The 14,430-nt window shown below is 46.6% G+C and overlaps 1 protein-coding gene across 8 annotated transcripts in view; it reads left to right on the plus strand.

The window, feature by feature from the left end:
- myt1b (myelin transcription factor 1b) overlaps positions 1-13,945 on the plus strand; it is an 82,629-nt gene extending 68,684 nt beyond the window's left edge. For 4 of the 8 annotated variants that reach the window (XM_061056601.1, XM_061056599.1, XM_061056602.1 and 1 more), the window contains 13 exons: positions 3,475-3,689; positions 3,769-3,956; positions 5,986-6,234; positions 6,776-6,930; positions 7,185-7,247; positions 7,595-7,663; positions 8,836-8,898; positions 9,141-9,221; positions 9,708-9,929; positions 10,274-10,365; positions 10,823-10,926; positions 12,018-12,161; positions 12,349-13,945. In XM_061056601.1, coding sequence (XP_060912584.1) covers positions 3,475-3,689; positions 3,769-3,956; positions 5,986-6,234; positions 6,776-6,930; positions 7,185-7,247; positions 7,595-7,663; positions 8,836-8,898; positions 9,141-9,221; positions 9,708-9,929; positions 10,274-10,365; positions 10,823-10,926; positions 12,018-12,161; positions 12,349-12,492 — 1,789 coding nt within the window. In that variant the 3' untranslated portion in view covers positions 12,493-13,945. The remainder of the gene's footprint in view (positions 1-3,474; positions 3,690-3,768; positions 3,957-5,985; positions 6,235-6,775; positions 6,931-7,184; positions 7,248-7,594; positions 7,664-8,835; positions 8,899-9,140; positions 9,222-9,707; positions 9,930-10,273; positions 10,366-10,822; positions 10,927-12,017; positions 12,162-12,348) is intronic. The other 4 variants (XM_061056600.1, XM_061056603.1, XM_061056604.1 and 1 more) reach the window with 4 other exon arrangements.
- The last annotated feature ends 485 nt before the right edge of the window (positions 13,946-14,430 follow it).

Genomic DNA, 14,430 nt, shown 5'->3' on the forward strand with positions numbered 1-14,430 from the left:
AGTTACAGACACAGGTGATCACATGACACCTGTTAGAACATGAAGAGTTACAGACACAGGTGATCACATGACACCTGTTAGAACATGAAGAGTTACAGACACAGGTGATCACATGACACCTGTTAGAACATGAAGAGTTACAGACACAGGTGGTCACCTGACATCTGAGCAGCCAGGTGACTCAGAGAAGGTGTGGGTCTGTTGATCTGTCCTTCACTTCGGCTCATGAGGCTGTAAATGAGCGCTTGGAGGACTCAGTGTCGCCCCCTGCCCCCCCCCCCCCCCCCCGGTCTATCAGTGGATTTACGCCAACAGGTCTCACAAAAGCCTGGGCTCTCCAGGAAAACGAGAGGGCTTAAAGCTCATAAATTCCTGCTGTACAACATGCAAATGTGCCCTGTGCTGATAAGAGAGCTTTTAATCCTGCTGCACTCCTGCTAAGTACACCACTCTCTCTCTCTCTCTCTCTGTCTCTGCACCCCTCTCTCTCTGCACCCCTCTCTCTCTCTCTCTCTCTCTCTCTCTCTCTCAATTCAATTCAATTCAATTCAAATGAGCTTTATTGGCATGACAGATCAACAATCTATGTTGCCAAAGCAGTACAGAAAACATTTTGAACAACAAATGATTACAATATATACAGTAAACAAATACAACAAATATGAATAAAAGACATTAACAATAACATGAATTATTTTTACAGTGTATTTCTATGAAACATTAAATGTATTTTGTCTCAGTTTGTGACAATCATGAACATATTTAGCAGCTTGTACTGCACACAGACTTTTCTCTCCACAGAGATAGAACAGCTTCTGAGGATCAGGGAGATGGAGAAAGTCAGAATATTTATTATCAATGTAATCAAAGAGAGTCTCTCTTAAATCTTTATACATGTCACAGTGTAGGAGGAAGTGAGATTCTGATGACACAGTGAACACAGCCTGGCCTCTCTGGGTAACCAGTTCTGTCTGTGACGGCCTGTTTCTATGGTCAGACTGTGTCCACTCAGTCTGTACATCGTCATGGTTTTCCGTAGTTTCACATCCCTCACTGTGCTCAGGTACTCTGCCAGCTTGTACTCTCTGTTTAGGCTCAAATAGAATTCTAATTTACTTTGTGATTTGGTGCTTTGCTTCCAATATTTGATAGAATTGTCTTTTTGTTTTGAGATAATTTGGTTGGGCCAGATTGTTTGGGGTGTGTCCTGAAGCCCTGGTGTTTGAGGGCGGAGCTTCAGGATCAGCTGGCAGAGGGGACTCTTATCTGGGTTCAACTCTTGGCACTGAAGGGCTTTGAATTGGTAGGAGTGTGGGTCACTGGATTGGAGGTGTTTATAGAATGTGATGGCTTTCTTTTGGATATTAATGATTAAAGGGTATTGGCTGAGTTCTGCCCTGCATGCATTACTGGCCGTGTGTCTGTGGACTCTCAGGATGTTTCTACACAGTTCTGCATGCAGGGCTTCCAGCGGGTGTTTTTCCCATTTGGGGAAGTCTTGGTTGGTTAATGGGCCCCATACTTCACTACCATATAAAATGATTGGGTCTATTATTGAATTGAGAATTTTGAGCCAGGTCCTAATTGGAATGTCAATCTGAATTTTTCTTTTGATGGCATAAAAGTCCTTCTTCCTCTCTCTTTCAGCTCATTCACAGTCATGCCAAAATGTCCAGTGGGAGTGATGACTAAGGCTAAATATGTGTATTGTTTGGTGTGCTGGATTTCTGTGTCTTCTAATGTGAATGTGTTTCTCTGAGAGTTGGATCTGCTTTGGAAGGTCATCATTTTGGTCTTGTTCATATTGACAGTAAGTGCCCATGTTTGATCTGAACTTGTGGAGGATGTCCAGGCTCTGCTGTAAACCCTCTGGGGAGGGAGACAGGAGAACCAGGTCATCAGCAAACATCAGACATTTGACCTCTGTGTCCTGCAGGGTCACACCAGGAGCTGTGGACTTGTTAATATATATGTTAAAGAGGGTTGAACTCATGTTGCAGCCCTGTTTCACCCCACGGTACTGCCTGAAATAATTTGTTCTTTTGTTTCCAATTTTAATTGCACATCTGTTATTTACATACATAGTTTTAATTAAATCATAGGTTTTCCCCCCTATGCCACTTTCTAGTAATTTGTAAAAGAGTCATTCATGCCAAATGGAGTCAAAGGCCTTCCTGAAGTCTACAAAACAAGCATACATTTTATTTTTATTTTGGTGTACATGGTGGTCAATGAGAGTGCTGAGGGTGAAGATATGATCTGATGTGCGATGGTGAGGCATGAATCCAATCTGACTTTTATGCAGGACGTTGTGTTCTTTTAAGAAGTCAACGATCCGGGAGTTTATGATGCTGCAGAGCTCTTTGCCCAAACAGCTGGTGACACATATTCCTCTGTAGTTCTGAGGGTCACTTTTGTCACCACTTTTAAATATCGGTGTAATAAGACCTTGACTCCAACTCTCGGGGAAATATCCCACACTCAGAATTAAATTGAATAATTTGAGAATAGCCAGTTGGAATTTTTCTGTGCTGTATTTTAGCATTTTGTTCAGTATGCCATCAGGGCCACATGCTTTTTTGTTTTTGAGGGTCTTTAATTTAGTTTTCAGGTGGTTCAAATTAACGGGGAGATCTAGGGGGTTTTGGTAGTCTTTGATGACCAGTTCCATATTTTGTAGTTTTTCTAGTATTTGAATGGTTTCAGAGTCAGTTCCTGGTGGTTTAGGTCCAAAAAAGGACTGGAAATGTTCAGTCCATATGTCTCCGTCCTGTATGACCAGCTCTTCAGGCTCAGACTGACAGACAGACTTCCATTGGTCCCAGAAAGACTTCGACTCGATGCTCTCTTCAAGTCTCTCTAATTGTTTCTGTGTATAGTGGATCTTTTTGTTTCTGATTGTATTTTTATAAGTTTGAAGTGTTTCAAAGTACTGAAGGCGTAGCTGACTGTTTGAAGGTTCTCTGTGTTTAAGGTTTGATCATTTTCTGACTTCTTTTCTCAGATTTTGATACTCTTTTTGGTTGTTTTCCTTTTGTTTGTACATACTTTCAGTTCAGCTTTTTTTGCTGTTCTTTCAAAGATAAAACTCATACTTTGGACAGCCTTACATATGCCTTCAGTAGTAGGGGGTAGGGGTAATCTATAAACTCTTGTACTAATGATTGGATCTCTTCACTATTGCTTGCCTCTTGGTATTGCTCAGTGCTGTCGGGGCTCCATCTATACGTCCTGGGGATGTTGAACAGTTGGCTGGGTTTGGTCTGTGTCATATTGTTCTGTTTGAGGAACAGGGTGATTTGGTTGTCTCTCTCTATCTCTCTTTCTCTCTAATCTCTGCACCCCCCTCTCTCTCTCTCTGCACCCCTCTCTCTCTCTCTCTCCTCTCCACAGGTCTATTCTGTTTTATTTAAACTTAACCCTCCCACCCTGACTCTCTCTCTCTCTCTCTCTCTCTCTCCCCGCCCCCCCCAGGCCCATGTGTTTTGTAAAGCAGCTGGAGGTTCCTCCGTTCGGCAGCTACAGGCCCAACATGGCCCCCACCACGCCTCGAGCTAACCTGGCCAAGGAGCTGGAGAAGTACTCCAAGGTGTCCTTCGATTATGCAAGCTTCGATGCTCAAGTGTTTGGGAAGCGCATGCTCGCTCCAAAGATGGCCACCAGCGAAACGTCACCCAAAGCCTTCAAAAGTAAGAGAGCACGCCATGTTCCCCCTCCTCTGAGGAGACGTTACACACCAGCTGATCTGAATCTTTTATCCTCCTACAGCTAAGCCCTCTTTCCCCAAGTCCTCGTCGCCCAGCCTTGTTCTCCACGGTTACGGGAAGAGCTCCTCCTTGGCCTACGATTACTCCCACGATGCCGAGGCCGCCCACATGGCCGCCACCGCCATCCTGAACCTGTCCACTCGCTGCTGGGAGAAACCGGAGAACCTCAGCACCAAACCACACAACAAGGTACACACACACATCTTACCTTCTCCTTTTTCCTTTCCTTTCCTCTCTATCTCATCTCCTTTCTTCCTGTGTCCTTGCGACTTTTCTTCTTTACATACTGTACATTTCCTATCCCCTTCTGTTCTTTCCCTCTTATCCTCACCTCCTTCATCCTCCCCTGTCCTCTTGTTTCCTTTCTTTTCCATCTTCCTCTCCTGTCATTGGTGTTTGCCTCCTTTCCTTTCATGTCCTTTTAACACCTCTCTTCCTCAGTGTCCCCCTCCTCTCCTCTCCTCTCCTCTCCTCTCCACTCCCCTCCTCTCCCCTCCCCTCCTCCTCTCCTCCCCTCCCCTCTCCTCTCCTCTCCTCTCCTCTCCTCTCCCCTCTCCTCCTCCCTCCCCTCCCCTCCCCTCCCCTCCCCTCCTCTCCTCCTCCCTCCTCTCTGCATGATTTATCATCAGGAGACTTGTGCTTGAAGCAACAGGATGGTGTTGAGATGGAGTTGCATCACCTCTGCCGTCCTCTCTCATCCTTTCATCCCTCCCTCCCTCCCTCCTTCCCTCCCTCCCTCCCTCCCTCCCACACTTTTCATGTTGTTATTGAATTTGGCTGGCTGCCTGTTCCCTGGATTACTTTCCACCAGGTAGCCTTTTTTCATTATCTGCCGGACGGATCTCCCACTCTCTTTCCTCCGCCCCCGCCACTCTCTCCTTCATTTCTTTTCACATCTCTTTTTGCTCTGTGTTATCTCCCCCTCTCCTCCCCTTCTCCTCCCCCTCTCCCCTCTCTGTGCTCAGGAGGTGTAATTGGAGCTCCACTTTCCCCCATATTGTGATTTTTAAAAGCCCTTTTGCCTCACAGAGGAGAGAAAGTGACTGCTTCATCATTTTTCGATTTCCTGACGTGGTTTCAGGAGATGGAGAGTGAAGATTAATGTGTGTGTGTTAGCCGAGCAGAGCGAGCGCATGTTCAGCGAGGCACTGATCCAAGAGCAGGCGGAGCCGCGCGGTACTACAGAGCCGATACAGCACGACTGATCTGGAGTCACAGTTAACTTGGGTGTAGAAACACTGGAGCAGCAAGCTCATTAAACAGGACTGATCTGAGATCTGTTCTTTGATTTGTCTGGCTCCTGACCAGCTCGTGTTAGATGACGGCTGAAGACACGGCCCGTCTCCTCGCTCTGCATCTGTTCAGCTGCCAGAACCACGACCGAGCGCAGAGATGAAGCACTCGGCGGTGCTGCTGCTGGCAGAGAATCAGCAGAATACATTAGATATCATTAGTGCACGCTGAATGGATGAAGGGATTGAAGTGGAACAAAGACCGTATGAAGCTTGAGGACAATTTCACACACAGGTGAAGGTAGATGAATCAATAAATTCACCTCAGAATAGTTCAGTCTAATCTGAAATTAAGATCCTCTCTCAAAGCCGACATGTGACGCTACGACACAGACACATTTAGGTTCGATTATGTCGCTCTGCAACTGAATCTGCTCAAAGAAGGTCAATTAATCACAATTGTTCCTGATAGAACGATCAGATCTACAAAAACCTCTCAGGCTGAAAGTGGACACAAAACCTGCAAACACAACTTCCTGTTTTTATTTTTGAATCCCCATGTTAAAAGGTTCAACTTTACAGCTGCAGTTCCTCCAGTGTCCACTAGAGTCTGTCTCCTGCAGTGAGTCAGTCCCCATAGAGCTCATGTTAAAATGTCCAACTTTACAGCTGCAGTTCCTCCAGTGTCCACTAGAGTCTGTCTCCTGCAGTGAGTCAGTCCCCATAGAGCTCCATGTTAAAATGTCCAACTTTACAGCTGCAGTTCCTCCAGTGTCCACTAGAGTCTGTCTCCTGCAGTGAGTCAGTCATCAATAAAATATGATTCAATTAGACCCAACATGACATTTTCTTTTATCAATGTTTGCATTAAAATCTAATGATGTTGTTCTCCTCTCTCTCTCTCTCTCTCTCTCTCTCTCTCTCTCTCTCTCTCTCTCTCTCTCTCTCTCCCCCCCCCCCCCTCTCTCTCGCTCTCTCCTCTGCAGGAGATGGACATCGAGGTGGACGAGAACGGCACTCTGGACCTGAGCATGAAGAAGCCCATTAAACATGAGGGCAGTCTGTCCGGCACCAGCCCCGGGGTCCGCTCCCCCGACCCCTCCTCCTCCTCTTCCTCCCTCCATCACGGCAGCGGGATGACATCACCAAACCTTCTCGCCTACAAGCAGGAGGAGTGGGAGGGGCCTCTGGATTACACCAAACCTAACCGCCAGAGGGAGGAGGAAATGGACGAGGTCAGTGTGATTAGAGAGCGAGCTCCTAACAGGCGGCGTTCTTCCTGTGGAGGAAACGCTGCAGCATAAATAACAACAGAACAAACGGGCCCTGAGCTCTTTTACTCGTTTACATCACTTTGTCTTCCTGTCATCCCCTCACCGTGGTTCCTGTCCCCTCTTTCTATTATTCATTTATTCTGTGAAACATGGAGTTTCTGCTCCCTTAAAACACCACTCCGTGCAGCACAGCTGGTGTGTCAGGTAGATTGCACCATCCTGACTTTGGCATATGCTAATTTGTGCTCCTTTGAACTTTTTCAAAAGAAATATAAAAAGGGCTTTGAGTTTAAATATTTTATGAGGACACTCTGCATCACTTGTCTACAAGAGAATAAGAAAAGGATCAGAGCAGAGACGAGTGTGCACATGGCACTCTGCAAAGTTCCTGAGTGTGTACGCAGACGTAGAAACTGTCAGGAGAACGCCGTCCACTCTGAGAAACACAAGTTCATATGAGAGGGTCAAAGAGTTAAAGCTGTGAATGTTATGTGTTTGTCAGATGGAGCACACAGGTCACTCATACGTGTCCTCCGACCCCGAGGACTGCGACATGATGCAGGACTGTATGGAGGACAGGAAGTACCCGGGAGAGGTCACCACCCCGAGCTTCAAGGTCAAATTTCAACCCAAGGACGCCAAGAAAGAGCTGCTCTCGTAAGTTTGAGCTTAATGCTAACCCCTGACCATGCTAACATGCTAATGCTAAAGAGGTCAAAAACTGATGTTTTAATTACCGTCATATACAAACATCACACGTTTTATTTTAGTCGATCAGGTGATTCAAATCGTATCTAATCAGAATCATTTAAAACATTTCACTTCCTGTGAAGTCTGGATCAACAACCGTTCTTCTGTCAAAAACTACAAACATGGAGGATGAATAAAGAACTACACTCTCTCTCTCTCAGGTGTCCCACGCCTGGCTGTGACGGCAGTGGTCACATCACTGGAAACTACGCCTCTCATCGCAGGTTTTTACCTTTTCACTTATTTCCTGCAGAAATCAAACTCGTGTTTTAAAGCATGAGCTGTGAGAGTGAGAGAGTCCAAAACTCGACCAATCCAAACATTTGATTTCATCCTGATGTGCCCGAGGCAATAAGGGCGAGTGAGCCGGCAAGCACGGACGCTCATTGACTCTGATATGCATCAGTAATTTACTTCTGGCCGTCTGTCCTCTTCTTCCTAAATGACCTTGGTATGCCTCGCATTCTTGATTTCCCTTCACTCACTTTCTCTCTCTCTCTCTCTCTCTCTCTCTCTCCTCTCCTTTCACACGCTCTCCTCTTCCTCGCCCGCCCTTCGCTCTTCCTCTCAGTCTGTCTGGGTGTCCTCTCGCTGATAAGAGCCTTCGGTCCCTCATGGCGGCCCACACGCCTGAACTCAAGTATGTGTGCTCTACACCTTCACTCCTTTTCACTACACTTCACTGCTGCTACATGCCAAACACATGTCCAACACTCGCAAACACTCGCTAACACTCCCAACACACTCCCAACACACGCCAAATACACGCCAAACACACGGCCAACACACACGGCCAACACACACCAAACACACGGCCAACACACACCAAACACACGGCCAACACACGGCCAACACACGCCCAACACACGCCTAACACACGCCTAACACACGACCAACACACGCCAAACACACGCCAAACACACGCCCAACACACGTCCAACACTCGCAAACACACGCCAAACGCACGCCCAACGCACGCCAAACGCACGCCCAACACACGCCAAACGCACGCCAAACACGCTCCCAACGCACGCCAAACACACGCCCAACGCACGCCCAACACACGCCAAACACACGCCAAGCACACTCTGCTGACACTCACGCTGCTTTTGTTGTTGCCGCTGCTGCATCTGTCACGCTGCTTTTCTGCATCTGGCCTTTCAGTCCGTGTGAATGTGAAATGAACCTCTGATGATAATGATTAAAAGGATACTTCACCCATTTGCATTAATCTTTGTATCATTAGAAATCTGGTAGTATTTTTGAATGGTCGTGCATCCCGCCCTCATTTTCCCCTGAGATGGGAAATCTTTGTATTTCTAAGTCTGAAAAGGAGCTTCCAGTGACGCAAAATGATGATTTCTGCGTCACTGGAAGCTGTTGTGGTTAACGGGGTGAAACTACAACGCTTGTTCCTCATATTTTCGACCACTGAAGCTACAGACCAATCACAGATCAGTGGGTGGGAACTCACTCCCAGAATCGAAACTTAATGTCCGCCATATTGCTTGGAAGCTATGCCAACAGGCTCAATGGAGAAAGCTGATAATGGGGAAAAAATATAAATATAGCGACAAACATTGGAAACGTTTTGCTTCAGAAAGTTTGTCTGCGATCATTGATGATTAAAAATTATAAACCACAAAAACACCACACATGACCCAATACTGGGTGTGTAGGACTTGTACTTTTGTTGCCGTGGTAACAAACAGGTGTGGATTTGGTTTGATTTGAATCATAACAAAGTTTAAATTCTGGAGTCATGACGACCGTCACACGCTGATTAAAACCTCCTGGTCTTCTCTCTCCCAGATGTCCGACTCCAGGATGTGACGGCTCGGGACACATCACAGGAAACTACACCTCGCACAGAAGGTAACAAACACTCCTGAAAACACACACACACTGACACACACACTCACAGACAGTCAGAGAGGCCTAGTGACAGTTCATGCTAGAGTTAGTCAGGGATCACATATACACCTTTCCATTCTCCTGTTTTGGGCCGTGTTAGTCGCTTTGAGTTGTCATTTGGTTACAGTATTCTTTATGAAGCTTTCTCTTCACCACAGCTCTTTTCAACCCTATGTTATCAACTCCATACTTTCTGTTTTCAGTCTCTCTGGGTGCCCGCGTGCCAAGAAAAGTGGAATTAAAACTCCTACCAAGGACAACCAGGAGGACTCGGAGCTTTTAAAGTTCGTACCGCTCAGAAAGCCATAATGTCTGCTTTTAGCCAGACTGACGGTAACATGCAATAAAAAGAGAGAGGGAGAGGGAGAGGGAGAGCTGCCCCCGGTTATCCACAATCAGGGGAACACACAGATACTGACTGTAGTTAATGGCAGAGGCAGTCGAGCACAGAAACATGGGCTTCATGATGCACACAAACAGTTAATCCATTAGCATGTTGCTAACAGCATGTGCTAGCTCTTTCATCAGTTAGATCATTCACTGAAAATAAAACGTTTCAAACAGATGTGAAAACATGAATCTGGCCCAAAGAGAAAGTTTACAAATGAAATATTTATCATCATATTCTCGTCTTTCTCTACACCAAATGTTTATGGATCCTTCTCGTCTGACCTCAGTGCCTTCTCGCTCTCTTTATTTCTCCTCCTCCTCTTCCCCCTCCCCCTCCTCTTCCTCCTCCTCTTCCTCCTCCTCCTCCTCCTCTTCCTCAGATGTCCGGTCCCCGGCTGTGACAGTCTGGGTCATATCAGTGGGAAGTACGCCACACACCGCAGCGCCTATGGGTGCCCGCTGGCGGCCCGCAGACAGAAGGAGGGTCTCCTGAACGGGACCCCCTTCAACTGGAAGGCCTTTAAGACAGAGGGACCCACCTGCCCCACCCCCGGCTGTGACGGCTCTGGACACGCTAACGGGAGCTTCCTCACACACCGCAGGTAGGTGTTGTTTTAAAACATCAGAAGCTAAAGCTAGACGGTGGTTAGCTTAGCATTCAGACTGGTTAGCTTAGCATTCAGACTTGAGTCTGCTTCACTCCTCTCTCTATCTCTCTGCAGTGACATAAATAACTGCAGGTGAAGCAATCTTGTTTTCTTTAATGTGACAAATGTCGGGACGTTTAAACATAAAAACTAAATCCTGCAGCACGCTGAAGTGTACCGTTTAGTGTTGATCTGAATGTGAGATATAAAGAGCACAACAGTAACCGCCTCCTCCTCTCTCCTCCTCCCCCTCCTCTCTCCTCCTCTTCCTCCTCCTCCTTCTCTCTGTGTGTCTCCAGCCTCTCAGGATGTCCTCGAGCTTTGTTCGCCAAGAAGAAAGCCAAGTTCCCCTCCGAGGATTACCTGAGCACCAAGTTCAGAGCCAGTGATGGTGAGCAGAACTACCACTCAGTCTCTTCATCATCATCATCATCATCGTCAAACTGTGCTGCTTTTAAAGAGTTCAGACAACAACAGGAACATGAGGTCCACCTGTAGGAACACGTCTGTTAGGGGTAACTCAGGGACACAGACTTCAGTGTGTGACGGGGGGGCTGACTCTCCAATAAGGACCCCGATGGAGGAAGGGGTCCAGGGGTCCTTAATGGTCATTTTATAAATGTGTAATCTGGGTTTGGATGAGGCTCTCTGTCAGAGTGAAGAGCAAACTAGAGCAGATGAATTATTTGTATCATCTTAAATATCGAGCTGCTGAAAGTCACATGATCCACAAACATCATGTGAGGAAGTCCTTCAGTGACATCACTCCATCAGACTCACATCCAGATTTATAAATATAAAAACACAGTCCAGCTCAAACTCAGACCCTGTTCCTCTCTCGTCCTCAGTCCTGGACAACGACGAGGACATCAAGCAGCTCAACAGAGAGATCAACGACCTCAACGAGTCCAACAACGAGATGGAGGCTGACATGGTCAACCTGCAGACACAGGTGGGCTGATAACTGAAGGCTCTACCTCCCACAGTACATTTAGAGACTATAGGTACCACGAGCAGGCCTGATAACTGAAGGCTCTACCTCCCATAGTACATTTAGAGACTGTACCACGAGCAGGCCTGATAACTGAAGGCTCTACCTCCCATAGTACATTTAGAGACTGTACCACGAACAGGCCTGATAACTGAAGGCTCTACCTCCCATAGTACATTTAGAGACCGTACCATGAGCAGGCCTGATAACTGAAGGCTCTACCTCCCATAGTACATTTAGAGACTGTAGGTACCATTAGCAGGCCTGATAACTGAAGGCTCTACCTCCCATAGTACATTTAGAGACTGTACCATGAGCAGGCCTGATAACTGAAGGCTCTACCTCCCATAGTACATTTAGAGACCGTAGGTACCACGAACAGGCCTGATAACTGAAGGCTCTACCTCCCATAGTACATTTAGAGACTGTACCATGAGCAGGCCTGATAACTGAAGGCTCTACCTCCCATAGTACATTTAGAGACTGTACCACGAGCAGGCCTGATAACTGAAGGCTCTACCTCCCATAGTACATTTAGAGACTGTACCACGAGCAGGCCTGATAACTGAAGGCTCTACCTCCCATAGTACATTTAGAGACCGTAGGTACCACGAACAGGCCTGATAACTGAAGGCTCTACCTCCCATAGTACATTTAGAGACTGTACCATGAGCAGGCCTGATAACTGAAGGCTCTACCTCCCATAGTACATTTAGAGACTGTAGGTACCATTAGCAGGCCTGATAACTGAAGGCTCTACCTCCCATAGTACATTTAGAGACTGTACCATGAGCAGGCCTGATAACTGAAGGCTCTACCTCCCATAGTACATTTAGAGACCGTAGGTACCACGAACAGGCCTGATAACTGAAGGCTCTACCTCCCATAGTACATTTAGAGACTGTACCATGAGCAGGCCTGATAACTGAAGGCTCTACCTCCCATAGTACATTTAGAGACCGTAGGTACCACGAGCAGGTCTGAGTATGGTATAAAGTGTCAGCAGCAGTGAGTAGCCCTCAGTGATGTTTTGATTTGTTTGTGTTCTTCAGATCTCCTCAATGGAGAAGAACCTGAAGAGCATCGAGCACGAGAACAAGATGATCGAGGAGCAGAACGAGGCTCTGTTCATGGAGCTGTCGGGTCTGAGCCGTGCCCTGATCCGAAGCCTGGCCAACATCCGCCTGCCGCACATGGTGAGTAGTACACACACACACACACACACACACACACACACACACACACACACACACACACACACACACACAAACACACACACACACACACACACACAACTCTCTCATTGATTTCTTGTATTTGGAGGTGAACAGCCGCTCCCGTCCACACTCCTCTCAGTTGGTATTGGTTGTTGTTTGTTCTCAGCAGGAGCCAATCACAGAGCAGAACTTCGACCGCTACGTGAGCACGCTGACCAACATGTACACCAACAAGGACTGTATCCAGAGCCCGGAGAACAAGGCTCTGCTGGAGAGCATCAACAAGGCTGTGAAGGGCATCAAAGTCTGACGCGCTGCACACACACACACACACACACACACACACACACACACACACACATGCAAACACACACACACACACACACACACTCACACACACACAAACACACACACACACACACACACGGGGGAGAAGGCTCACTGTCCTGAAGCGCCGCAGCGTGACGGAGCGGAGGAGAGATGTTGAAATACTCGACGATGTTTTGAAATATGATTCAAAAACAAAAAAGGGAATTCAGGTTATTTAAATAAACGGCAACTTTAAAGAAATTATCCCAGGGAGAACGGACCAAAACACTCGCCATGACGAGGAGGAGGAGGAGGGCGAGGAGGAGGAGGAGGAGGAGACAAGGAGGAGACGAGGAGACGAGGAGGAGACGAGGAGGAGAGGAGTAGGAGACAAGGAGGGGAGGAGGAGGAGACGAGGAGGAAGCATCCTACAGAATAAACGGATCAGAAGAAGAAGAAGGATGTAAACTGCTGTGTTTATCGTCTCTTTGTGTCCTGAACTGTTTGTGGAGAAACCTGGAGGAGCGCTGATGCTCGGCGTGATGAAGACGAGGACACACACCTCTCTACTTCATCACCACACACACACGCAGTTTGGTGTGTGTGTGTGGTGTTCCTGCAGCACAGATGTCAACAGAGAGATGTTGACAGTGTTGAAAGAGACGATCCAGGATCAGTGTTTATTTCTATGATGATTGAAAATAAGCCCCGCCCCCTGCTCTTTGATGTTTTGACTGACATGATGCTAGTGGTAGTGTGAAGCGTTTCCGTTAGTCATATGGATAGTATTTATGGACGTAGGCCTTGCACTTGATTTGATGATTGTTATATATGAATTATTTAAACATGTGAACTTTTAAATTATGACGTTTATTTATTTGAATCTATTTATTCTGTTTGTTTTTGAAACACACGGTCAGCGTGTGGCGCCCTGCAGACGTTCATATCTGCAGAATGATATGAAGACATTTTGTTTTTTTACAAACCTTTTTCATTACAGATGTTTTATAACGGAGAGAATCTTTTGATAATATGACCAACCACTTCTTCTGGGTTGTTTTTCTTTGTTGCAGTCGGACGTGGCGCCGAGAAGAGAAATGTATTTATTATTTATTGAATATGAAGAGATGGCGTGATACCACTGTCTATTTATTTTGTTATTTATGTGAGTAGTCCTGAAGATCCACTGCTAATAAAGAAACCAACCAACACACACATGTTTGATTCCTGTAGGCCAGGAGACCAATCAGCAGCTGAGCACACAGGAAGTGAGCGAGCGAGCTGCTCTCTCTCTCTTTGTCACAAACTCAACACAAACACTTCTACGTTACCTCTCCCGAGCGCTTTGTAGCGGCCAGCTCTGGCTCTCACACACACATACACATACACACACACACACACACACACACACACACACACACACACACACACACACACACACACACACACACACACACACACACACACACACACACACACACACACACACACACACACACACACACACACACCCTTGTAGCCTTACTCTAGATTTTAATTTTTTGATGCACAAAGTGCCACAAAAAGAAAAACGAGAGCTCACTTTCTTTCCTAATTCTTCTTCGCATTTCCTCGATGTACCAGCGTCTGGTCCCAGAGCGACCGCGGCGCCTCGGAGTGCTGATTGTTTCAGATGCCTTTATTTCTCCGCCAAGATGGCCGTTAGTACATGCTCTATACATTCTGTATAAATAGATTTTAAAGATGCTATATATAAGAATATAAACATACCTATATTTTTGCAGTGTAATGGTTCTCTGGTTGTGATCAGAGAGGCCGTTACACCTGAGTCCACAAAGACCTGAACTGTGGCTTTAAACACGCTGATGAAACAGTCCCAGTGTTGTCATGGTTACTTTCTCTTTGATTTCTTTGTCTGTCTTTGACCCTCAAACATCTG

Source organism: Labrus mixtus, chromosome 15, assembly GCF_963584025.1.
Source record: "Labrus mixtus chromosome 15, fLabMix1.1, whole genome shotgun sequence".
Classification (NCBI taxonomy): domain Eukaryota; kingdom Metazoa; phylum Chordata; class Actinopteri; order Labriformes; family Labridae; genus Labrus; species Labrus mixtus.